Source organism: Lepus europaeus, chromosome 14 (assembly GCF_033115175.1).
Source record: "Lepus europaeus isolate LE1 chromosome 14, mLepTim1.pri, whole genome shotgun sequence".
In the NCBI taxonomy this organism is placed as follows: Eukaryota; Metazoa; Chordata; class Mammalia; order Lagomorpha; family Leporidae; genus Lepus; species Lepus europaeus.
In genome coordinates this window covers 50,151,696-50,179,128 of record NC_084840.1, presented here as the reverse complement: position 1 = coordinate 50,179,128, position 27,433 = coordinate 50,151,696, and the positions used below count along the sequence as shown (strand labels likewise).

Sequence of the window (27,433 nt, the reverse complement as noted above, 5' to 3'; positions counted from 1 at the left end):
TTCTTAAACATAAAATTATTACAGTGAATATTTTATTTAAGTTATACAAGTTTCATATGGGAATAATATTCTTATGCTCTTGCTACTGAACTGTTGAAGATCATAGTTTGTTTTTCATTTCTGTTACGTTTGTGGAGAGATTAGGCAGTTGTTAGTTGATTCAAGTAAGTGTTCTGCTAACTATAACAACTGTGACTAAATCAGATCTCAGTTCCTTAGGATTTTCTTGAATGGGAAATTTCACATGTACAAAATGTGAATTTAAAGTAAATTCATCTGCACATCCTGAAATAAAGAAAATATAGGCATAACACCTAGGACCTAAGTGACATGGTTCTGCTTTTTTAAAGTAATATATAGATACTGAGGAAACTGTCACAGATTTTAAATACTTAGTGATTAATTTAAAAGAGTGTTATATGAGGCTGGAGAGTTCAAAATAAATTTCTGCATGCTTTATTCTGTTAGATGCTTAAAATTTGGGAAAAGTCAACAAATACAAATTAGAGAATAAATGCCCAGTTGTTTAGAGTAGGAATATTGAGAAGGAAGACTGCAATGTAATTTTTGAGTAGCTTGGAAATTTCTTGTAGGATTGTTAGCAACTGTGCTGTTCTTTGAGGAATGGAGAAGACAGATGTTTAAGAAAAAGGTAGAGCATGCTGTGAGCAGAGATACAGATGTGGGAATGGGGGTGTCAAGTGAAAAGATCTACTTGAAAAGACTGCATAGTGTGGGAAGAGGTATGTAAGTAATCCACATTTGTTAAGAAACCTTCAACTGCCATCTTCCAGCAGTTCACCAACATGATGAACACAAAGGGAAAGAGGAGTACATGCTCTCTAGGTCTTTTAGAAGACATGGAGTTTTTCCTTTGGTGCACACATGCACATCTACAAGAAAGGTGATATTGAGACAGTAAGGGAATGGATACTAGAAAGGAAGGCCCCCTAAATGTTTCCAGGGCAAACCTGGAAGAGTGTACAGTGTTACCCAGCATGCTAGAAATAAGGGCAAGCTTCTTGCCAAAAGAATTAATGTGTATAATGAGCATATTGAGCACTCTTAACAGCTGAGCTAGCTTCCTGAAAGATGTGAAGGAAAATGATCAAGAAATACAGGAACCCAAAGAGACAGCTACGTGGGTTCAGCTGAAACACCAGCCTGCTCCACCCAAAGAAGCCCACTTTGTCAGAACCCATGGAAAGGAGCCTGAGCCGCTAGACTCCATTCCCTATGACGTTGCCATATAATATGTGTAAATGAGTAAATAAAAACCTGTGGACTACTATTTAAAAAGAGAGAAAGAAACCTTCAATTCATACAGAAGGAAATAAAGTAAAAATTCAAAGTCCTTATGCCCCACCAATCCCCCGAAAACACCATAACCAGATATACTAGTAAGAGTTTCATGTACATGCCAGAAATTGGGTCATACAATATATATCATAACACATCTTGCTTTTATTCACTTAACAATTGAGAATTTTTAAAACATGTTCCTCTTAAAAAGGAAGAGTGTCAGGAAAGGAGTAAGTGAAGATAAAAACTTTTTTTTAACTTTATGTGTTCTTACCACAATTTGTTAAAAATATCAGTATTACTTTGCATTTGATTACATATTATTTTAAATACATGTAAATATATGTGCATTTGCTTATGCACAATTATGTTAAGTGAAACAAATGACAGCAATGATAGAAAGGACAGGAGGAATTAGGAATTCTGAATTCTGGGCCTGCGTTGCGGCTCAATAGGCTAATCCTCCGCCTTGCGGCGCCGGCACATGGGGTTCTAGTCCCAGTTGGGGCGCCGGATTCTGTCCCGGTTGCCCCTCTTCCAGGCCAGCTCTCTGCTATGGCCCGGGAAGGCAGTGGAGGATGGCCCAGGCCTTGGGCCCTGCACCCGCATGGGAGACCAGGAGAAGCACCTGGCTCCTGGCTTCAGATCAGCGTGATGCGCCGGCTGCAGCAGCCATTGGAGGGTGAACCAACGGCAAAAAGGAAGACCTTTCTCTCTGTCTCTCTCTCTCTCACTATCCACTCTGTCAAAAAAAAAAAAAAAGGGAATTCTGAATTCTGTTAAAAAGTACTTAACTGCACTACCCATGAAGCAGTACAGTATTGTTTTAGAACAGACGTGGATTGGCTGTAAGCACATGTTGTACATTCTAGGGCACCCAGTGAAAATGATACCATATAATAGCATAAAAAATACCAGATGTCTAGGGGGAAGTCTAATAAAAGATGTAGTAGAAAGTCTTCACAAGCAAAGCTGTGAGACCACTGAAAGTAATTAAATGAATTTAATTAAGTAGTAGATTTACCATGAACCTTAGGTTGGAAGTTTCAACATTGCAAACATGTCAGTTCTCTCCAAATTGATTTATGGATTCACTGCTAACCAAATCCCAGTAGGTTTGTAGAAAGGAAACAGTCAAGATCTTTTGATTTTGATTTCCATGTAGAGAGTGTTGTGGTCTGAGAATTACTTTCATGTCCCCCAAAAGGCCCATGTGTTAAAGGCTTGGTCCTGGGAAGTGTTGGAACCTTTAGGAGGTAGGGCCTGGTGGGAGGTTCTGAGGTCACTGGAAGTGCACCCCAAGAAAGGAGTTCTCATGTGACCTCTCGAGTTCTCATGTGAGCACTGCTACAAAGCCTAAGTCTGGGCCTGGCCATTTTGCGTTCTGGCTTGCTGTGATTTTTCTTCAACATGTGCTCCTCCATTGCCACCCTCACTGGATGCCAAGCTAATGCGGCCACCGGATCTTGGACTTGAATATCCCAAACTGTGACTAAATGATCCTTTTCCCTTCGTAGAGTTAGTTATGTCAGATATTTCATCGTAGTAGTGAAAAGCTGAGTGCAACAGCTTTCTTCTTAAGACACAAGTTGTTGAAGTTACTGTGGCACATACTTTGATGAAGTATATGTGACAGACAGTCCTGATTTAGGATGTGGCTTTTGAGAGTAGTCTTTGTAATCCAACGTGACGAAATGTCCCCATGGGCATCAGGTAATGACATCCCTGACTCAGTCTTCACCTGGACTGCTGCACTTCTGTCCAGGTCCTGCAGGTCCTGGCTGCCACTCATCTGATCGTTTTTCCTTCCCCTCATTCTTGTGCTGGTTTCCTTATTCACCACCATTTCCTTCAATTTTTTTTTTTGTTGTTGTTGTTTATTCCCTAATGTTGTTGGCCTTCAATAACACCATCCCATGGGTTTGCCAGTTCATGTCCCAGCTGCTCCTTTTTTGATCCAGCTCCCTGATAATGGCCTAGGAAAGCAGCAGAAGATGGCCCAAAGTGCTTGGGCCCCTGCCATCGACATGGGAGACCCAAGTGGAGCTCCTGGTTTCGGCAATGGCCCAACCCCGGCCACTGTGATCATCTGGGGAGTGAACCAGTGGATGGGAAATTGTGTGTGTGTGTGTGTGTTCCTTTGTCTCTTTCAAGGAAATAATTAAATTAAATTTTTTTTTTTTTTTTTTTTTTTTTTTTTTTTAAGTAAGAACACCTCTCTTTTTTGATAGAGTTCCTACTTGGTTGCCTGCTCACTTTTACAAGTTGGGCAAGGACCAGCAGCTCTGAACATGGTGGCAGGGCTCTGCACACACAGTGCACAGTGGGATGATCTGGGAATGTTGATATCAGGTAGTTCCAGCTACTCAGATTGCCCAGAATTTCCTAGCCTCTTGCCTGGAGAGATAAGGCACGGCTGACTGTGCTGGGAGCTAAGGCAAGCAGGCTGAGATGGGCCATCCTCTCCTCAACTCTACTTGGCACCACCTTTGCCCAGGGAACCTGTTTTACTCTCATCAGAGGAACATATCTCCATGGGTTACTGAGGCAGCACACAGCAGTGCTGGCTTTGAGGAGTAGGAGCTGGGGATCTAATTGCTTTGTCAACAGCTTTGATCCAAGCTCCTTAAAGAACTCACGGATAGGCACAGGGGACAGAAATGTATACAACTGCTTTTAATATCCTAAACAGGTAGGGCCGGCGCTGTGGCGCAGTGGGTTAACTCCCTGGCCTGAAGTGTCAGCATCCCAAATAGGTGCCAGTTCTAGTCCCGGCTGCTCCACTTCCGATCCAGCTCTCTGCTATGGCCTGGGAAAGCAGAAGATGGCCCAAGTCCTTGGGCCCCTGCACCCACGTGGGAGACCTAGAAGAAGCTCCTGGCTCCTGGCTTCGGATCAGCGCAGCTCTGGCCGTTGCAGCCAGTTCACTCCCCAGTGAACCAGTGGATGGAAGACCTCTCTTTCTCTGTCTCTCTCTCTGTGTAACTCTGACTTTCAAATAAATAAATAAATCTTTAAAAAAATATCCTAAACAGGTGTGTACAATAATATGGACGCCCAGAAGAAGGAACTGATGACTCCCTGGATAGGTAGAGACAGTTCCAAGGAGAACAGAAGAGCAGACTATGGAAGGATGAATAGAAAGTCTGTTCACATGAAGAGGAAAGAAGGGCCTTCTCTACAAAACCCAGAGGCGTGAAGGGTCAGGGCGCTCCGAGCTCAGGCAGCAAGCACCCCCGGCTACAGTGATGGATGCAGGCCTCAGTGCACCCTCTGCCTCGGACCCATGTCTCCTTACCTAGGCGTCAACCTCTGTCCTGGAGTCTGGGCTTGCCCTGCCTGGTTTGACTTGTTACTGTGCCAGCTCCCACTGCCCTGCCAGCCAGCAGCCCCCAACCCCAGCAGCACCCCTGCTGCTCGTTCTTAGACTCCCAGCTTTCCCTCCAGGGCATATCCTGAGTCCACTACCTCCTCTCCCTCCTTGAAGAATGCAGACCTCTTGCTGCCACAGATAAAATGCAGCATGCACTGTTTACACAAACAAGGAATATTTTCAGTAGTATATGCCTGTTGCAAATATTGTGACACTTGGGACAAATATAAGCATCCCAAATACTTACACTCAAAATAATTGTTACTGATTCCATTTCCAGGTAGCTGCCTGCAGGATATACAGCCTGCCCTCCCTGTCAGTGAGTTAGCGTGTGCTGACTCCAACAACTGCAGATGGAAGACACTAGGGGAAGCTGCATCTGTAGTGACCACGTACAGATTCTTTCCTTGTCATTATTTCCCAAACAACACAGTACAACTATGTGTGTAGCACTTACATTGTATTAGGTATTCTATAATCTAAAGGATATGTGCGTAGCATTTACATTGTATTAGGTATTCTATAATCTAAAGGATATGGATTATACCATTCTATCTATGAGACTGGAGTAACTGTCCATTTTGGGGTCCACAGGGCTCACAGATACTTGTACATGCTTTCTGTCTTGTTCCTGCCTATAGCCTAGAACTGGCATGGGAAAAGACACAAACCTGCTTCTGGCTAGGCACAGTCTGGAAACCAGTTTCACCAAGAATTAAACCATTTGTATCTCTGTTTGACTCTTGTGTCTATTTTTCAGTCAGTTTACCATAAGGAAGGAGGAGGGCCTAGCTCATTAGCAGCATAAACTCTAACCATGGCCTCTGTCACAGATGCGGATGCTGCTCCTAGACATACCCATTTGCAGGGAGGATGGTGCGGGGTGGGGCTGGGGAGCACCCTGGTATCAGTCTCAGGTTCATGGACAGTACTGCAGAGCTGTCCCTTTTGCCCATCCCAGGGGATCCTTCAGACTCAGCAATTCTGTGTGTTTAAGACTCGAAGACCTTTTTAAGACTGAGACTTTTAAGGGCCTCGCTGGCTCCCAGCCCTAAAAAAACTTCTTTCTTTACGGTTCAGGGTAAGGGGATAAGGAGGCCTTTCTCTCTCTGCTCCTCGCGTGATGCTCTGCCTCTTCCTGCAAATGCTGTGCTGCCGAGCCTTTAGATCACTGCAGACAAAGGCCTGAGAGGAAAACATTTTCCTGCCAAGTTTGTGCCTTCCACCTGCCAAAAGTTTCCCAAGACAAGGAAAATGAAGCTGCTTTGTTTGAACTGTGAAAAGGAAAAATGTAAGGAGACAGGTAACAAAAACATCAGAAAGTGTTATCATCCACATATGCAGTACGTTCACAAACCAGGCCTCCCCAGGATGACTTTAAAGAGAGGGAGAGACACAGAGAGAGAGACAAAGAATGATGAAAAGAGGAGTGGGAGAATGAGATGGAGAGAAACACACACAGGGTCTCAGGAATGCTAAAACCGCAGTCCCAGCTTGCAGCTTCAGGGCTCAGAACCCCACCCCAGGGCTGCTTCCTGTCTAGCAGTTTCCAGGGGGAGCTCCAGCAACTTTTGCTGGCCTCCTCTATCCGTGGGCCAGGCGGCTTCCCCCTCCCACTGCAGACCTGGCTTCCTCCTTGGCGCCGGCACTGGGCTCCTGTGACTCTAGCAGTCAGCCCTCTGGCCTGAGAGTTGTCATTTTTTTAAAGAAATAAAACTTGTTTTTTATAGTCTTGTTAGAACCATGGTTCTTTGTCACAGAAAGCACCAGTAAAATGGAAACAAAGTGGGAACGTGGGGAAACACTTTCCGCATCATATTTCTTTCATGCATCTCACTTTCCTTCTTGGTAAAGGGGGACTCATCCTAATGGTGTCAACCTCATAGTTGCTAGGAGGATTAAATATCTGGAAAGCACCTGGCACACCGTAAGTGCTCCATAAGCATTAACAAAATAGAACAAGAAGTCATGAGTTTTGCCTCGGAGAGGGAGCACAGCCAACTCACTGGGGGTTTCCACTTGGGGCCCAGGTCCCAAGGCGACTTCAGCTTCTCCAGTTCAGAGGCTGCTGTTCACAAGCAATAGCACACTGCATCAAAGTAACTTTCAGCTTTTTGATCACAACATTACCTTCTGTTCTACTTCAGGAATTATATACTTAAAGAGCGTAGATTCTTTCCCATAAACCCATTTGATTTCTCTGAAAGTTGAAGGAAGCATGAGTCAATAAATTGTTAGGGTTCAATTTTTCTCTGCTCTGCTGTGAAATACCTTGCTGATGAAAGTGTGCAAGCTACAAAGCAGGTTTTCACTAAGGGAGGAACTCCCAGGTCACACTTGAGCAGGGCAAGTCTCTGCCCAGATGTGTGACAACAGACAATAGCCAACAAAAAAATTATCATGATATTCATGTATAATATTTCTGCATACTAGTGAATGCTGGCTGCTGATGGATACACTTCAACTTCACCACCAAAACATACACTCTTCTTATCCTTATTTAACAATTGCAAAAAAATCTTCTATCCACCTGGAAGATGGGCTTCACCAACATGAGTAAACAGGAAGGGATGCTGTCCAAGGAAGAGGTGACTGATCAAGATAATAGTAAAAAGAAATCCCAAGTTGACGCTATACAGAACTGTCAGAAAGCAATCAGTCCACGTGGGCTCCAAAAACATGTGTTAGAACTCACTGATGGGAAATTCATACTTCTGTCAGCCTGGTAACTTTAATTAAAAATAACAATAAATGTGACATCAAAATCTACTTTCCACCTCACAGTGAATGCCTCCATTCTACTGATGATACTGATGATGCAGAGAAAGAGTTGTGTCTCCTCCTATGGCTTGGCTGAACTTGGAAGGCGGTAGATGTTTGTAAGATCCAGACACAGGGCAGCACACCTAAAGCCTTGAGACCAGTAGTTGGCTGGGGCAGGTTCTCAAGGTGGTGGGACAGGGATGCAAATGTTAACGGCTGTACTAGTTACTCTGAAGGCATCCAATCTCATTCTCCCTAAGTCAATTAGTAAAGTAACAGTAGTAACAGCTTACACTTAACACCAAGCAATGTTTCTAATATTTTACCTACAGCTATGATCTGAATGTCCCCCAAAACTCATGCGTTGACAAAGCTGAAAGATGAGTAAATCCCACAGGGGGCAGGTGTCCTGCCTAGCAGTTAAGACACCATTTGGGAAATGTCAGGGTGCCTAGGTTTGAGTCCTGGCTCTGCTTTCAATTCCAGCTTCCTGTTAATGCACACCCTGGCAGGTAGCAGGTGATAACTCAAGGTGAGTGCACATGTGAGATGAGGGCTGAATTCGCAGCTCTTGCTTTCACGTGTCCCAGCCCTGGCGGTTGAGGGAATGTGGGTAACAAACAGGCAGATGGGACTGCTGTGTGTCTGTCTCTTTAATAAAAAGTTAAAAAGTACAGCAGAGGATCACACACAGCTAGCACAGATGGTACTCATAATAGTTCAATTTTTGATTTTTTAACTTTGTAATACTGTCATATTTTGCTATTTTCCTGGGTTAACAATATGTGGTACAATACTTTCTTGCAATGCCGGGCAGCTACAGTGAGCTGCAGCTCCCAGTCAGCCACACACTCATGAGGCAATCAACGGATACTCTACAATGTATTGTGTTGCTAAGCAGTGATGATCACAGGTACATTAAGCGCATTTTCAACTTAGAGAATTTTCAACTTGCCATCATAAGTCAAAGAGCACCTGTATATGGTAGGGTTGGGTTTCAAACCTAGTCCAACTCTAGACCTTATTTTCCCAGCCACTACATTGTATACTGTGTTTGGAGAAAGCCTTGGAACCCCAGATGCTGCAGGTCTTTTTACTCACGTCAAGGCAGCAGTGGCAGCTCCAGAATTACAGACAGGAGGAAGTGGAGGAACTCAGGGTCGGTAATGTGGTTTGATGGTATGGGTCTATGCAGGAACAGGTGTGGTGTGGGGCAGAAGTATGCACTTGGAAGCTTTATTGGCCCAGTAAGCATGCTATTCTTTGACTGCGATTTTTAACTGTACTTGGAGGACCTCAGGAGGGTGGCTGCTAGAGACTGAGAAGCAGTAAGTCCTCCACACCATCTCCTAGAGCTGCCTCTGCTGTAAAGCCTTGTTTGGTTTTTACTGCACCACATTCATCCACCACCTACACCCCAACATACACACACTACCTGTTTGCCAGCCTCTAATGCCAGAGCTGGCCAGGTCACAAGGCTGGCCATTTGCATCAAAAACTCACTAGTCTTTGCCCAAGACAGGGTTCCAAACACATCTATGTAAATAAAGCTCTTCTCGGTTTTCAACATGTGCAACCACAGCATAAATAACTAAACTGGATGCATGGGATTCTTTCTGAGGCACATCTGCAAAACAAGAAATGGTCCTGGTCCCTGCTTCCCACTTGACTTGGACTCAGCCTGGCTCTCCTTGGAGGACAACAACTTTTTACCAATTTAGTAGGCTTGCTGTAAAATGCTCAGCCAGAAACACTGTCCTATTGACTTATCAACTCAACACACATGAATCTTCTTGGGCTTACAGAATATCAACCTCAAGCAAAGCCACACAGAAGCCCTCTCCACCTCCACCCCCATCACCAGTGCATGCTCTAGAGTAATGGGTCTTAAAGCTGAATATGCAAAATACAGCCTGGCCTCTGGGAAACAAAAACACATTCCAGACAATTTGATACAGACAGCTCCAAACTACATTTTGAGAAACATTTCATTGAATCCCTATGTCATTATCAACTCCAATTCAGATTTTACAGAGTCTCTAAGCCATGGTATCTGCTGACTCCTGCTGTAGACTGAAGGGTGTCCCATCACCCCCAAATTCTTCTGTTGAAGTCCTAACCCATGTTGTGTCTCTACCTGGAGACAGGGCCGTTGGAAGGTGATTGGTTTAGATGAAGTCATGAGGTTGGGGCCCTCACCATGGGTTTAGTGTCCTTACAAGTAGACACCAGAGAGCTTGCTTCTTCTCCATGAGTTTGCGAAGAGGACAAGTGGGCACAAAGAGATGGCAAGTCCAGAAGAGGCCTCAGAATGAATTTACTTTATAGAAACCCTGATCTTGGACTTCCTGCCTCCGGGACTATGAGAAACATCATCAGTGTTTAAGCTGCCCAGCCTACAGCATTTCATGTGCTGATCCAAGCTGACTGAAACCCTTCCCTTCTCATCAGTTTCACTATTGGCAATTCTTGTTCCAGCCACGCTGATCTCCTTTTAGGTCCTCCAGAACTTACCCCGGGACATTATGATCATTATTGTTCCTCTGAACACCCTACCCCACTGTTTCTTCATTTATCAATCCAATCCCAACCCCAAAACCTTGAGGATTGCCTCCTGATCAAACCAATTCTTAGCTTAAATGTCACCTCCAGAGACAGCAAACTGCCAAGGCTCCCAGTGTTCGCCCATCTTACTTCAAACTTCTCTTCCCTTGAATCTGTAAGTATATTTATGACAGGTCACATATTATCTCTTTGTTGTACATACTTTAACGAATTCATTTTTATTTATTAAGGTCCTCAGGTGGTAAAACTTAAAGCTAGAAAATTTACCTCTGTCAAACTCCTCCTTAAGGCAACTTTATTTAAAGCAAATCTTAAGAAATGTAAGATGCAGGCAAGAATCCCTTACCCAAATGTTTGAGAGCATTAGTGTTTCAGATTTGGGAATATTTTCATATACATAATGAGAGAATGCAAACCTCAACACAAAATTCATTTATGCTTCATATACAACTTATACACATACCCTGAAGGTTAACTTTACCTAATATTTTTAGTACATGATGCATTTTTACTGTGAACTATCAGAGGAGAACAGCTGTGGAATTTTCCACTCATGGCATCATGTCAGTGCTCAAAGAGTTTGGGATTTTGGAGCATTTCAGATCTTCACATAGCTTAACTCTTTCAAGGTTTTCTTTTATTGATTTATTTATTTTTTAGATTTTTAATTTATTTGGAAGGGGATTCACAGCAAGAGAGGGCGAGAAAGAGAGTTCTTCCATCCGCTGGTTTACTCTCCAAATGGCAACAATCAGGCCTGGGCCAAGCTAGAGCCAGGAGCCAGGAACTCCATCCTGGTTTCCCCCGTGGGTGGCAAGGGCCCAGGTACTTGGGCCATCTTCACTGACTTCCCAGGAGCATCAGTGGTAAGCTGGATCAGAAGCTGAGCAGCTAGAACTCCAAATGACACTCCAATACGGAATGCTGGCTTCACAAGCAGTGGCTTAACCTGTATCACAACACCGGCACCAACAGTTTTCTTTGAATAGTCAGAGCCCTTAGGTTGATGTTGTACTTTCATTCGGAAGTCAACATAAAAGTTTAGCACATGTAGTAAGTTGAAAGTGTTAATGAAATCAGAGTTGAATTTTGCTTTTCCAAACATGTTTTGAAAAGATTGTTTTATTTTAAACACACACTGTTGGATACAAATGGCTTTTAACCATTGTGGTGGGGAAGATTACACTGATTGCTCACATTGATCATTTCTTCCTCTCTACTGAATTCTCTGTTCTCGGAGTCTTGCGAAGGACGAGAAGATAATCTCTTCCTTTACTTCCCTGTTGTTGTAATAACAGTCCTTTGATGACAGTAATTATGTGACCAAATTTTCCATAATTGGTGATTATTATTAAAGTTTTGCAGTGGCTGGTTTTCCTATTGGTATCTTACATCCTAAGATTAAAAAAAAAAAAAAAAAAAGATAGCTAGTGAAATGACATTGGCTTTGCTCTTCCTCATACAACTGTCTCTGATGCTACTGCCCCAGACAGGAGACTCTGTACAGAGCTTTACAGGCTGAGCAGCCCGACAGGCACACTAGTCCACTCAGCCGGAGAAGCGGCCGATGCTCCAAGAGGGGATGGTGAGGCAGTACCACAGGGCCAGGGCGGAGCCAGACTCAGGAACTGAACCTACCATGTTCTTCGAACTCTAAGTTTACTGTGTTGAAGGATGTTCCCAGACATGTTACAGCTGCTTCTGTGACTAAGAATGGGATCCTCTCATCCTTACAGAATGGGGTTTTTCGATTTCTTAGCATATTTGGAATTGAGTTTCGAGGTTAATGTAAATAGAAGACTGATATTTTGATCAATATATTTCCTTTTACAAGGTCTAGTTCCAAATCTGCATCAACTATTTTATTGCCTTTCTACCCTTTTCCTTCAACCATTCTCCTTTATCCACATGCTCTGCCCTAGTTTTCCACTGATACCAACAGAGAGATCTAACACTTAATCTATGCAGATTTGACAAATGTATTGAATTACAGACAACTATTTTTTTCAAATGTTAATACCTTCCCCTTAAAATTATCCCACCAGTCCCATAAGACATGTTCTACATCTCTTCCAGTCATTTATCTTTCTGTTTATGCCAACACTCTCAACTCTTACAGGACATGTAAAAATATGGCCTTGCATTTTTTGGGCTGCTCTATCTCTTTATAAACTTGAAAGGATCTAGAGCAGAGTAAGGGTTGGATTAGCCACTCAAGGATATGCTGTCAGCCTTTAAAAGTTTAGAAAGTCAGAAAAATGTATACTCTGACCCTAATCCTCCACCTGGGAAAGAAGGTGACAAGCATGGAGAGGAAAAGGAATGCATCAGAGGATGAATATGAGAGGTGTTCTCATGAAGACTAGATATGAAGTGTATGTATCTCTGACTGAAGTTAGACAAGTTAGGAACTGACTAGGTTGTATTAGACTGCCTATATATGCTTGTGTTTTCTTTGTTAATCTTCTTTGTCCTTTCTCTTTGGATTCCTTGAAAAAATTCTAGACTATATAAATAGTTCCTTATTTATATCTGAACTTAACTGTTGTTCATTTTGGTAAGATATTTTGTGCCACAGTATATTTTATTGTTCTACTATATATTGGTAAATACAATGTGAAAAATCATTTTATTAAACTGTACTTACCAAGCATTTCTTCTAATTTGGTTGTGGCAGGTTCATTCACACTAAATATATAATCATTATTTCTAGAAGAAAAGAAACAAATCTTGTTATCATACAAATGATATTATACATTGTTCCTGACACATATATACACAAAACAGAAAGACCACTTTTAAATAGTCTACCTCAAGGCTACTCTTAAGTGGTTGAAAGGCTTCCTGCTCCTGTTCTACCTTCTGGCTTTGTCCTTCAAAAACTTCTGACCACAAAAAGATACGACTATGTGGGGCAGGCACTGTGGTACAGTGGGCTAAGTCTCCCCCTGCAGCGCCAGAACCAATACGGGCGCTGGTTCATATCCCAGCTGCTCCTCTTCCAATCCAGCTCTCTGCTATGGCCCAGGAAAACAGCAGAAGGTGGTCCAAGTCCTTGCACCCATGCACCCACATGGGAGACCTGGAAGAAGCTCTTGGCTCCTGGCTACAGACCAGCCCAACTCCAGCAGTTGCAGCTATCTGGGGAGTGAACCAGCAGATGAAGACCTTTCTATGTCTCCCTCACTCTGTAACTCTACCTCTCAAACAAATAAATAAAATTTTTAAAAAATCTTAAAAAAAAAAAAAAGATATGACTGTGAAAGTTTACACACTCAGTTTTATCACTGTTAACTTTATTCACTTAAAATATCTATCTATCATGCATCCATCTAAAGATCCAACCACCTATAAACCCACACACTACACTCTATAAAAATCTTCCTTGTAATTAATCTGCAAATTTGAGTATTAGGTAAAAGCAAAATTACTTGCCTAAGTACTTCTTTTTCTGATTAATTTTTCCACATAAAAATTTTACAATAGGGGCCGGCGCTGTGGCATAGTGGGTAAAGCCGCCATCTCTAGTGCCAGCATCCCATATGGACACTGATTCGAGTCCTGGCTGCTCCACTTCCAATCTAGCTCTCTGATATAGCCTGGGAAAGCAGTAGAAGGAGGCGCAACTTCTTTGGCTTGTGCACCCACGTGGGAGACCCGAAAGAAGCTCCTGGCTCCTGGCTTCGGATAGGCGCAGCTCCAGCCATTGCGGCCATTTGGGGAGTGAACCAGGGATAACAGATTGGCTTAACTCATTAGCGGATGGATAAATAAAGCAGAACGTAACAAGTACTAGATCATACATTTCTACCTCTCTCTGAAGTTTGTAATCAAGCATCATTTGTTGTCTTTGCCTCTTCAAGCACCCATGGGACCTTGCACAGTACTTACACTTTCTTCTTCTCTACTACACCAAGCCTCACAAAAGCTGCTAAGGCATTTTTCTGTACATCAGAAGATAATACGTCGTAACACTGAGAGGCACCTAAACAATGGAGAAGAATTTAGTGAACTGCATTTTTGTTCTCTAGTAAAAGAAATACCCAAAGAAGTGACTGACCTTGATTGAGAAGCTGACTTGTGAATTTTCTAACAGCAGCCAAGTACTGTTTCTCAGTGAAGTGTTCTTCTTGTTCTCTCAAGAGGTATATGCAAAGTAGCTGATTATAAGAGGGAGGATGAGAGGAACAAAAGGGGAAAAAGATTGCCACATACAACAGAACAGTAGATACCCTTACATTCTCCCTCTTAAGAGAAAGACAGAGTAGAGCAGAATAAAGACCACCTCCTAGCTCCCCAACACACATATACACAGTCTGAGTAGGGAAAACCAGAGGAATTTTTAGGACATGTCTTTTGAGCTTTTATTAGTTTTTATAATTAGAAAAAAAATTGGAATAATACTGACACTTTAAAGAACTTAATTTTTCATTATGATAGGTTGCAAGTTCATTACTATGCTACTATATCTTATGCTACTTGGGAAGAGCAAGGGGTCAGGTTTTTACAACTTTGTGTCTTCCTCTAAATACATCTAACAAAGTGGGAAGCCCTAAAAACTTGATGATTTCTATTGCAGAAAGGTGCTTAAACGTGGAACTGGCACTTAAAAAGTGCTAGGCTGTGCAAGGAGGCTGACATGGGTTATTTCATAAATCACAATCACTGCTCTGCCAGCAAGTCAGTTCAGTAGTTGCATCAAGTGCACATAGATAAAGAAATGAGAGCCACCAAATTCGCCTCTGTACAATATGGATAAGGGCCCCTTCTCCCCCTAAGGTTTGGATTTCAAAATTCCTCATTCCCTCTGAATTCTGGGCCAATTCCTGCTGAAATTGTTCCCTGTACCTAACCACTCTTAAGTGCTCTGACAAACTTTCAGATACCTGCATTTGAGCTTTTTCTTTTCAATATTAGCATTCAGTAATATAAATAACTGATTTTATGTTATTGTTCAAGTTTTGCAACTACTGAATGCCTACTATGTATCAAACACCTTGCTATTCCCTATGAACGATAGACATACAATGTTTAGGTGTAACCATGGTCACATGAATACTGAGCTCAAGACGTCATGAAGCTACTGTTCTCTTGAGTCCATAATGGACCACATCTCCTCTATTTGCAGGGAGCAACGTCTCCCTTAAGAGGTGAAATCATCTATTCTATGAATCAGTGTCTCTATTTTACCATTCACTTGAGGAAGACACTCCCCTTTCATACCAGAAATGAGCACAGGGTGGGAGTCTTACAATTTGTTATGGGGGTGGGGGTGAGGGGTTAAAGGAGAACTAAGTTACATACCTTATAACATTCCACAAAAGGTCTGAAGAGTCCTATTAAAAATTCTAACACAGCATTTCCTTTCTCTGTAACTAGAATGTCCCGTGTAGTCACTTGTATGGTCTCACTTTTACAAAGCAAGTAACAACCTTCTTCAAAGTCCTGAAAAGGGAAAGGAATTCCCATAAGGCATCCACTATTTCAGGTTCATGGGTACACTGTCAATCTCAAAATACACAGTCACATGTCCTCAGACAAGAGAATACCAGCTAATTTCCACATCCACTCCCAAAAAATCCTAGTTGGTAAAAAAAAGTCAGGGAAACATTTGTTCTAACATGCAAAATGTTGAATTTCAACACAGCAAATACATAAAAAAAATTCTAAGCCTTAGAAATCATGATTTGATTGATGGACTTTTTTACTTTGCACAGTCACATTCCTTAACTGTAAACAGAAAGTGCACACAACACATCTTAAAAATACTTAGAATTATGCTTTTGTGCAAAAAAACTCTGATATCCCTGTCTTCATTCCCTACAGAATTAAATTTGTTCTCCACAGCACAGGATATAAAAACCTAAACCAGCTTCTATTCTGTCCATTCTGTCACTCCCTGCCCCTACAAACCAGCAGTCCACTTCAGGAGCCTGACCACTCCTCAGCTGTCTACAAAACCAGGCAATACCACAACTCTTTAAAAAAAAAAAAAAATGGTATCTGCTTGGCTGACCCATCCCAAAAAGTTACTAACAGGAAACAGGAAAATGTATGCTGATTTTAAATGCTTACTAAAACAGTTGGTTTATTTACAGTGGCTGCAATAATGTTTCAAAGAGTAACCATTTTCTCACCAAATATCCCTAAGTTATTAAATTTGACCAAAAACAAAACTAGAGTCAGCTGACCTGCAGGTACCCAAGTATCTCTTTAAGTCTGTCCCACTTGGCCTTGAGGACAAGGATAACATACTGTCTGAGACACATCTGTAAATTCATGCCTAACGTTCCTAGAACTCACACTGCAAACATACTAGTTTATTGTTGTAAGGACTTTTACCTTTACTGTGTTTCCTGGAAAGAAGATGAACTCGTCTGAAAAAACATCACGTAGGAAGCGAAAGGAACTGTAGACATCCTCTGGAAATAAAGTCATGATATAAAATTACAACATTGCTTTTGAAACTTTCAGAGAGCACAAAGACAACCATGATACTCCAAAACGCAGTCTTTCAAAAGCCTATTTTTATTCATACAACAAGGATAGTAAGAATTCCCCTAAAGGAGGCTAAAGCCGATTTTATCTACAGAGCAAACTATAGTCTAGCATACTTTTCTCTAAATCACAAGGAGGCCTCAAATCAGACAGTGTGATAATGAGCAAGATACCAAGATCTTAGAAGCCAGGGTATCTCAGTTGCCTCTCTCCTATGGTTTCCTTAGAGAAAGAAAGGTGTTTGAAAAACCAAACGCTAACGCTGGCCAAATCTCAGATCAACTGAATGAGAACATCTGGGATGAGGCTCACCTTCTAGTAATTCTAATGTGTAGCCTGAGTTGAAACCCCTGGCCTTGCCTATGTGCTCCTGTAACAAGAACTGAACTTTACACACGTTTACACCCCTCAATGCACCCAGAATGTTACCGTGCATCCAGTACACACCCTGTAGTGCCAGACTATTTACCCACCCTGTCTGCCTCTGTTGGATGAGAACTGTTAACAGCAGATAGAGAGCTTCAGATGATCGCTTCTCGGCCTTTTGGCTAAGATCAAGTGTGGAACATCAGATGAGAAATTCAAAAACTGTACTCAAATACCAGGTACTTCCGTGAGTAATTATACAAATTTCTTATGTATAAAAGGAGAGGCTTCAATTACAAGATTTCAGGATCCTTCCATTTCTAAAATTCAAAGCAGATGGCCCCATATTTAGGGAACAAATCTGACTTCTGAATATGAAGGTCCCAATCCTGGCTGTTGTGTGGGTTGCACAGAAGTGGCTGAGCATCCCGAGGCTTCAAACATTGCTCCCTACATGGAACTGAAAGGTCAGGTTTCTTCTGAAATTCAATATTCCTGAAAGTTACCTTTCCTGACGCCAGGTGTCATCTGCAGTGCTACAGCAACTAAGGATGGACGGACAAAAATGTTGAGCAACTGATTCCGGTAAGTTGAGCACATGAGCAGAGTGATGTGCTGGAAAATAAGTCCATCAACCACTTCTGAGTCTCCAGATTCCAATTTTAGAATCACCTGGTCTTTGACGAGGCTGGCAATGTTGGAATGCAGAAGGATGTGGTGTTGGACAACTTCTTCAGCAGGCTCATTATCTACATACAAAGACAATTCATTCAAATGAGGCGGTCACTGTGGAGAGTCTGTGGCTTAGATGCTGGAGTGCTACTAACTTAACGACACGTATTTTCAAGAGCCAGGTACTGGTTTCAGTCTCTACCAAATGAGGCCATGATACCATATGTTAAAGATATTTTTAAAATACTAGTTCAGGGGGGCAGCATCGTGGCATGGCAGGTTAAGCTGTTGCCTGTGACACTGGCATCACATATGGGTACTGGTTTCAAGTCCCTGTTGCTCTACTTCTGATTCGGCTTCCTGGTAATGCACCTGGGAAAGCAGCAAAAAATAAACCAAGTACCTGGGGACCTATACCCATGTGGGAGACCTGGATGAAGTTCCTGGCTTTGGCCTAGCCCAGCCCTGGCCTTCGCGGCCATTTTGAGAATGAACTGGTGGATGGAAGATATCGCTCTCTCTCTCTCCCTCTATCTGTAATTCTACCTACCAAATAAATAAATAATTCTTTAAAAAAAATACTATTTCAGGGGCAAGTGCTTGGTGTAGCAGCTAAGACACCCATATTCCAAGTCAGCAGTGCCTGAGTTTGAATCTTGACTCTGATCTAGAGTCCAGCTTCTAGCTAATGCAAAAAGCCCAGGAGGCGGCAGGTGATGACTCAAGTGCTTGGGTCTCTGTCAGCCAAATGAGAAACCCAGAATGAATGTCTTTTTTTTCTTTTTAAAAATTTGTTTATTTGAAAGTCAGCATTACACAGAAAGAAGTGGGGAGGAGGGGGGGTCTTCCATCTACTGGTTCACTCCCTAGTTGGCCACAACAGCCAGAGCTGCACCGATCCAAAAGCAAGGAGCCAAGCCGGCGCCGCGGCTCAATAGGCTAATCCTCCGCCTTGCAGCGCCAGCACACCGGGTTCTAGTCTCGGTTGGGGTGCCGGATTCTATCCCGGTTGCCCCTCTTCCAGTCCAGCTGTCTGTTGTGGCCAGGGAGTGCAGTGGAGGATGGCCCAAGTGCTTGGGCCCTGCACCCCATGGGAGACCAGGATAAGCACCTGGCTCCTGCCTTCGGATCAGTGCGGTGTGCCAGCCGCAGAGCAGCGGCCATTGGAGGGTGAACCAACGGCAAAAGGAAGACCTTTCTTTCTTCTCTCTTACTGTCCACTCTGCCTGTCAAAAAAATAAATAAATCAACAAAAGCAAGGAGCCAGGAGCTTCTTACCAGTCTCCCATGAGGGTGCAGGGGCCCAAGGACTTGGGACATCTTCTACTGCCTTCCCAGGCCACAGCAGAACCAGATTAGAAGTGGAGCAGCAGGGACTCGAACCGGCGCCCATACGGGATGCTGGCACTGCAGGCAGTGGCTTTACTCACTATGCCACAGCGCCAGCCCCCCAGACTGAGTTTATGGCATCCTGTTTTGACCTGGTCCAGGCCCAGCTGTTGCAAGCATTTAGGGAGTTTATGGAAGATTTCTCTACTCCTGCCTTCAAATAAAATAAATAAATAAAAGTACTATTTCATAAACCAAATCTCTAAGGACACATAATATACAGTCTTAGCTACCTCAAATTTGAAATGCCCTTGGGAATCCAAAATTTTATACTAGGAAAGTACACATTGGATAATCACATGCATGTGATTTTAAGAATACTAAGACAGTAAGGTTCAAGATCAGTGTATGAGTACATTAACACACTTCCCACACAGACACTCACACATATGGCCTACTTTGACCCATGCCAAAATGGAAGGCATATCACTTTATGGGTGGATGCCGGCGCTGCAGGCAGAGGATTAACCAAGTGAGCCATGGCGCTGGCCCAATGTGTACAATTTTAAATCAGAGACTGAAAACAACTTCAGCTAACTATTGTCATATATGCCCCACATTAAACTATAGTATTTAAATTCCAATGAAATTTCTATCAAGTTGATATCTGAGAATTACACCAAGTTCTACAAGACTAGCCTTTTAATACTTATAATCCAGGGAGGCAAACAGGGAGCTAATCAGTACAGTTTAAAAAGAAGTGGGTGGGGATGGAAGGAGTTATGGGAATGCCAAAGATCTGTGCCTTCATCCTCCACTCTGGTAGGTGGCAAGGAGACAACATTCTAACATTCCACCTATTTAGAACCGAAAAGTGGGTCTGGTCATGTGCACAATTACTCTCAACAATCAACATGCTGTGTTCAATATACCACTCAAGTGATGAAATGAATTGTTTTCCTTTCTCTGAGCAACGTTTTGCTTAAAGTCCTATATAGGTTTCTCAACCTATATAGGCTACAACTTTTTTAAAATGAAGAAATTTTTTACAAAAGTGGGCATTCTCTACACGTATGTCTCACCAACTTACCAGGCCAAATGAGAAATCCTCCAAATGCCTGGGTTAAGCCTTTCAGCCATAAAGTCTTTTCTAACAGAGCATCAAAGTCCATGGATGGCCGGTTCTGAAGCAGAACAGCAACTATTAGGGGCCATGGGCTCAGAACTAGGTTTTCAATTTGCAGAAGCTGCATTTTGTAGGCAACTTCAGTGACAAAGGCATGCATGTCCTCGGATTGCTTCTGAGGAATATACCTAAAATAAAGAACACACAACATCAAATTACAGATCTGCTGCTTAGACAACCGGAAATGAGGAGTGCAACAGAACAGGCCTTTAGAAGCCAAATACTTTCTGACAACTGAATTCTTTCAGGTCACCTGTAAGCATATATCTCTAGGGTATGCTGTTGAGGAATATTAAATTATTCAAGGAAATAGGATCCTATTACTTCCCAGTTCCAGACCAAAAAAAAAAAAAAAAAACCAAAAACACAAACCTATATTGTTTTTAATAGAAACCATCTCAGAAAACTAATACTTCCCCAGTAGAATGAACTGCCATCTTTCCAGAATCCAACACTTTGAGCCATCGTGCTGCCCTACCCTGCAAAGCATCAGAGCACATGTCAAGCACTACTGTGCTCCTTTTCTAACAGCTTCTTCAGGCATGGTTCACCAAACTGCGAAGTATTTGACGAGGCCTACACAGAGTTAGCTGGAGCAGGGAGATACATGTGACCTAAAAGCAGCCATATAATAAGGTGGCTTAACGTGAAAGTTGTAGCCAGTAAGAGTGGCCAACCCAATTTGAGATCTACAGAGAAAAAGGCTGTGAGAGCAAAAAGCTAACACCTGCTTCTGAGAAGACAAATACACCTCCTAGTGAGGTCTTCTAGCTCTGTGCTGATACTACAGGGAACAATGCTACAATCATATAAGGCCTAACTAGGTACATGGTTTGTTGTCCCTACTTCTCCAGGAGTACGTCTCTAAATTAAGAACGCCCAAATGTGTATCTATACTTACATTCTGAGAGAACCTAATACATTTTCTTGTCCATAAAACCATAATCTTATTGAGAAGAGGGACTCACATGCATTGTTATGTAATCTTTTCTAGGATCAAAAATAATACTTGGTACATAGTTTGGCTGGCCTAGCAATATGGCTCAACAATACTCATACATATACTGGTTAATAACAGCATTTTTTCTTCCCTCAAGTTAGTGTCCTTAAGAACAATCATTGTTTCACTTTCTATATTTGACATACATATCCCCACAGTTAGCCATTTTTTCTGGCAAACACAGAATTCTTTTTTAATTGAAGCTTTCCATGGATGAAAATGGAATGACAATGCTTCCGTGATAATTTGCTATATGATATAAGGTAAACCAAGTTTCAGTCTTAGAAGTGGTCAACGGAAAAATAACAATTCATATGTTTAGATTTTAGTCCTTACTGCTGCATCAGATATTAAAACATAGGCCTTGTACCTTGGAACCAAGTTATATGGGCTCCTACTCATCCTCCCAGAGGCCAGAGATCTAAGTGACACAGGGTCTCCAAAGTACACATAGATGCTTCCAAAATTCTCAGACAGAATCCTTCTGGCTTTCAACAGTCCCTAACATAGTAACACAATAGGGGAGGAGAACAAAAAACAGAGTAAATTCAGAAAGTAGTTGATGTGTAAGTTAGCACATTTTCTAAATTCACATAAAATCAAGTTGGGTTATGTTTTACGTACAGTTGTAGATTCTTTTGGCTTAGGAACCCCTAGAAGCTCATATGCATAAAGAGTTTCTTCTAATATCTTATCATAACTGATGCTAATTGGAACAAGGTAGGTATCAAAAACTTCTCTTTTGAAAAATGGTTCCATCACAATACTCAGAAGACCTTTAAACATAGAGAGAAATGTTTTATATATATTGAGGAGCACAGCACACAAGAGTATACAAGCAGGACTAAAGTGTACATTATACACACTAAGCAATGAATATTAACAGTTAAACACACTTAGAAATTAAACAATTTCTTATATCCATACAGTGTCAATTTCTATTTAGCAGATATACTGATACTACACCTAAAGTCTTTGGGGTTGTAATTTCCCATCTGTCAGTGACCTACCAAATTTAGGAGTCAATGTTTTGGCAGAGCGGCTTCTTGTCCCTTCGAGGAAAAATTCAACAGGAGCATAACCATTCTTTAAAGAGAAAACACAAACAAACAAAACAAAAAACACAAAACCCATTGCCTACTCTCAAAATGATAAATTCTTCTTTTGATTCCCTTTCCCCAACTCCCTCCCCACCCCTCTGAACAAACACTGCTTATAGTGAAACTTAAATAAGAGAGTCACAGAAATTAAACAGATCACTGAGGTTCTGAACATTTTTTGGGAGGAGGAGGGGAATAGCTAAGTGGCCTATCCAGAAGTTAAGAACTTAGAGCAAATATCAGCGAAGAGAAAATATTTACTTGGTAGCTATTTTCATTTACCCGTAACATAGTTTTTACATATTCAGAGAATACAGCCCAGTAGAGTTTATTGCCACCAAAGGTGCGCCGCATGAAGAAGGCACCTGACATCCTCAATAGCTCACCAATCATTTTCATTCCCAGGAAGTCTAGAAAATAAAGGAAGGATTGACATTTATTTGCAGATCTTGAAACTTTCTATAAAGACCTAAACTCAAACACTATTAAGATTTATGTATGTGGGATATCCTTACGATATTAGTTATATTTTCTAATATTAAAATCCGTAAGCAGATACATTTAACAGAATTATGGAAAAGAAGGGACTCTGTGGGCCAGGTGATCATTGGGAGCTTGCCTTGTGCCACCATGTACCATTGCCTTTACAACCAAGCTGGCTAGAGAGCAAGAACAATAGTAGGGCAATGTGACAACTTACAATGTCACGCTGCCAGTTTCTTAGCCCTGTTGCCGAGCTGCGTGACAGACCAATGTGTATCTTTCACGCCTTTGAGAGGCAGGCCAAACCAGTTCTCACTTTCCTCACATCAGATAAAAATATCAACCTACTTTTGGTGGAAGAGATTATATAAAGAAAGTCTGAAATGAAGGTAAGAGCACCATTGCCATTTAAAAACAGCCCTTCTATTTTCCTTACTTTTCAAATAACTTCTTTTCTTGTATATTCAGACGAAAGTGCTTAAGTCTCCCACAATTTTTTACCTTCCTATTTACTTCATTTATTAACCAAAATGTATACTTGAATCCTAACTTTCCTGGCTGCCTTAAAAGGAAATTGTTAATTTATTTGCCTTAGCAGTTCAATTTGTAAGAATCAATCCTACAGAAATAAAAGCATTAAAACACTGCTTGTAATAGCAACACCACTAAAGTATAATACATTCATATTGCTAAATATTATGCAATTCTAAATGTAAGATCTACAATTATAAAATGCTTAGAAGAAAAAGAAGGGAAAAATTTCCTGACACTGGATTTGGCAACAATTGTTTTTAATTTTCATTTCATTAATTAATTTATAAGATTTAACAATTTTGTCATATTCACTTAATATGTTTATATGAAAACAAATATTTTATCATTTAACATGGGATTTATGACACTTAATATGTTTATATGAAAACAAATATTTTATCATTTAACATGGGATTTATGACAATAATCATAAAGTGAGAAAAGAAGGTAATATTATTATGTGGATGATATAATTAAGTGAAGACAAGATTTGCGACTATCTATGTACCAAATAATACAATGCCCACACATTTATCGTAGTTTATATATGTCACCTTCCACAAGTGAGAAAGACATATATTCGTCTTTCTGTGTCTGGCTTATTTCACTTATGTCACAAGAATTTCTTGGCTTTTATATCAAAAGCAAAAGGAACAAAAGAACAAATAAACTGGGCTTGCCTCATGGTTAAAACCTTCTGCGTATCAAAGGACACAATCAACAGATTGAAAAGGAACCAATGGAATGAGAGACAATATTTGCAAATCATATCTGATAAGGGATAAATATCCAGAATAGGAGTATATGAAGAGTTCCTACAATTCAACAGTAACAAGAAATCAAAAAACCCAATTCAAAAATGGGCAACGGACTTGAATAGACTTTTCTCTAAAGAAGATATACAAATGGTCAATAAGCTCATGAAAAGATAATCAATAATACTAATCATAAGGGAAATGAAAATCAAAACTTCAATAAAACAGCACTTCATACCCATAAGAATGCTTATTATTTTTAAAAATCCAAAAAGCAAGTGTAAATGGAACTCTTATATATTGTTGATGGGAACATACAATGGTACCACCACCATAGTATGGTAGTTCCAAAAAAAAAAAAAAAAAAGAAAGAAACAGTACGGTACTTCCCCAAAAAATTAAAAACTAAATATGTGATAAAGCAATTCTATCCCTTGGTATCCATTTGAAAGTAGGATCTTAAACAGATACGTGTACTTTCATGCTCAAAGCAGTGTTATTTGCAATAGCCAAAAAGCAAAAGCAACCCAACAGTCTACTGATGAATGGATAAAGAAGGTAGCATAAATGGCCGGCGCCGTGGCTTAACAGGCTAATCCTCCGCCTTGCGGTGCCAGCACACCGGGTTCTAGTCCCGGTTGGGGCGCCAGATTCTATCCCGGTTGCCCCTCTTCCAGGCCAGCTCTCTGCTATGGCCCGGGAAGGCAGTGGAGGATGGCCCAAGTCCTTGGGCCCTGCACCCACATGGGAGACCAGGAAAAGCACCTGGCTCCTGCCATCGGATCAGTGAGATGCGCTGGCCGCAGCGGCCATTGGAGGGTGAACCAACAGCAAAAAGGAAGACCTTTCTTTCTGTCTCTCTCTCTCTCACTATCCACTCTGCCTGTCAAAAAAAAAAAAAAAAAAAAAAAAAAGAAAAGAAAAGAAGGTAGCATATTTATGTAATGGATTATTCAACTATTATTCAACTTTTTAAAAAGAAATCCTGACACATGCTACAGCATGGACAAACTTGAGAGCATTATGCTGAGTCAACACCAGTCACAAAAGGACAAATACTATGTGAGTTCACTTATACAAAGTATAGAATAGCCAAATACACAAACAGAAAGTAGAAAGGCGGGGACCCAGGGAAGGTAGAATGAGGAGTTGCTGTTTAATGGCCCAGAGTTTCAATTTTTTAAGATGGTAAGTTTTGTGAATGGGTGGTGGTAATGACAGTCCAACAATGTGAATGTACTTTATGCCAATGAACTGCACACTCACAGATAGTTAAAATGTAAATTTTTATTATGTGCATTCGCTAAATTCTTTATTTTACCATTTAAAAATAGTTACATCTATTTATTGATCTGTAGATATTCATCAATGTAATATCAAATAAAAAAAGTAGGTAACACATACAGGAAGTCTCATTTTTTAAACCGAAACCAAAAAACCCTGGTGCCTATATGCCTTTATATATCTGTGTAAAGTAAAATACCACACAAAAGTACATAATTCAAACTGTTAAACACTAGGATTGGAAAGAAGAAGGAGAGTCTATTTTCATCATCATAATCTTCACAGACATCAGTATCAGTAGAATCATCCTATTTTTATTTTTATAGTTAAAACAAAAGTAGAAAAGCTACGTACCCATTCCTGCTGCTATAACTGGCACAGGCAAATCATAGTTGTATAAAAGAAATGACAACATGAGAAAGTCAATATAACTTCGATGACTAGGCAGCAAGACAACAGGATGCTCCTGGATGGCTCGTTGCAGCTTGAAAATAAATTTTAGACTTTAAATAATTTCAGTTGTATCATTAAGATCACATTTCAAAGAAAACAGAAGAACAACTCTATGTAAAAAGGGAATAATCATCATGTTTATCATCTTACATATCATACACAAACTTAATTGGCTGAGAAGGTAAAAACATTATTTCAGAGTTCTAGTTAAACAATTTCATATATTGCAAAATATTAAAAATGCAAATTTTATGGATTAATGATGAAATGAGCACCTCCAGTAATAGGACAGACACCATGTGCTCCCGATATGATGCATTGAGAAGAATACAACATTGCTTCACATTAGATTCACAATCTAATGCAGAGGTAACATAAATCCAAATCAGGGGACACTATGAAATAGTTGGCTTGTTTTTTAAAAAAAGAATATCATGGGGCTGGCACTGTGGCGTAGCAGGTTGGGTCACCACTAGCAAAGCTAGAATCCCACATGCGTGCCAATTCAAGTCCTGGCTGCTCCACTTCTGATCCAGCTCCCTGCTGGTGCACTTGGGAAAGCAGCAGAAGATGGCCCAAGTCCTTGGGCCCCTGTACCCAAATGGGAGGCCCAGAGGAGGCTACCGACTTCGGCCTGGCTCAGCTCTGGCTGTTGTGGCCATTTGAGGAGTGAACCAGCAGATGGAAGATCTCTATCTCTCCCTCTCTCTGTAACCCTACCTTTCAAACAAATAAAATAAATCTTAAAAAAAAAATCATGTCCTTGGGCCCTGCACCTGCATGGGAGACCAGGAGAAGCACCTGGCTCCTGGCTTCGGATCAGTGCGGTGCGCCAGCCGCAGTGACCATTGGAGGGTGAACCAACGGCAAAAAAGGAAGACCTTTTTCTCTGTCTCTCTCACTATCCACTCTGCCTGTCAAAAAAAAAAAAAAAAAAAAATCATGAAACACAAACAAAAACACTAAGGAATTGTTCTAAATCAAGAGTTTAAAGAGACAGAGATGCTGAATGCAACACATGATCGAGGACTTTCTCATCTATGCAGGGTATAATTGGGACAACTGCCAAAGTATGAATGAAGTTTGTATTACTAGTACTGTATCACTATCAACTTAATTGATTATTGCAGCATAAAAGAATATCCTTATCTATAGGAAAACATACAAAGGTATTGGGAAAAGGATAAAGGAAATATTTTTGGGGAATCTAAGTTAAGCATATAAATTCTCTGTATTACTTTTGTAAGTTTTGTGAGCATCTGACATAAGTTAGGCCATAAAGTTAAGTTAGTGCAAAGTCTGAACTTAAAAAGAAAAAACAAACCAACCCTCAAAGAGGCATATCCTATCTGTTCAGAGGGGATCCGTGATGACTAGGCCCCTGGCATTTACTGGCCAAGGGACACATTTGTGAGTTGACTAAATCATAAGGGTTTAAGAAAAGATTGGTGTTAAACAATCAATACTCACTTTTTGAATACCTTCTTCATTTACACACACCTTTGAGAAAATTTGTTTAAATATTTTGCTCAGGGCAAAAGCAAAAAACCGTATAGCTCCCAGACGCAGTTTGTGGCTCATTTCATCCAAGATCTCACAAACTTCTTCTCGGAGGACATCGACAGATTGAAGTGATTCCATGGAAAGCTATGACAGAAGGGAAACAGGGATAAATTTCTTTGAAAAAGGAGGCCATGTCTCTTATATTCAAACAAGTATGGCAATAGTTCCAAGTGGACCAATACAATACAACTCAAAAATGGTGTTTTT

The 27,433-nt window shown here is 41.1% G+C and overlaps 1 protein-coding gene and 1 pseudogene across 5 annotated transcripts in view; one reads left to right on the top strand and one right to left on the bottom strand.

The window, feature by feature from the left end:
- Positions 1-4,673: 4,673 nt before the first annotated feature.
- The window catches only part of GNPAT (glyceronephosphate O-acyltransferase), a 42,338-nt gene continuing 19,578 nt past the window's right edge, over positions 4,674-27,433 (bottom strand). For 2 of the 5 annotated variants that reach the window (XM_062210599.1, XM_062210605.1), the window contains exons 3-16: positions 27,134-27,310; positions 25,565-25,694; positions 22,416-22,564; positions 22,065-22,140; positions 21,679-21,830; positions 21,425-21,555; positions 19,959-20,182; positions 17,374-17,616; positions 16,346-16,425; positions 15,308-15,448; positions 14,064-14,163; positions 13,895-13,988; positions 12,651-12,712; positions 4,674-10,155 (exon numbers count right to left, since the gene is read on the bottom strand). In XM_062210599.1, coding sequence (XP_062066583.1) covers positions 10,007-10,155; positions 12,651-12,712; positions 13,895-13,988; positions 14,064-14,163; positions 15,308-15,448; positions 16,346-16,425; positions 17,374-17,616; positions 19,959-20,182; positions 21,425-21,555; positions 21,679-21,830; positions 22,065-22,140; positions 22,416-22,564; positions 25,565-25,694; positions 27,134-27,310 — 1,908 coding nt within the window. In that variant the 3' untranslated portion in view covers positions 4,674-10,006. Of the gene's footprint in view, positions 10,156-10,618; positions 11,399-12,650; positions 12,713-13,894; positions 13,989-14,063; positions 14,164-15,307; positions 15,449-16,345; positions 16,426-17,373; positions 17,617-19,958; positions 20,183-21,424; positions 21,556-21,678; positions 21,831-22,064; positions 22,141-22,415; positions 22,565-25,564; positions 25,695-27,133; positions 27,311-27,433 lie in introns of those variants that run through there. The other 3 variants (XM_062210600.1, XM_062210601.1, XM_062210602.1) reach the window with 3 other exon arrangements.
- On the top strand, positions 17,030-17,190 carry LOC133774084 (U2 spliceosomal RNA; annotated as a pseudogene).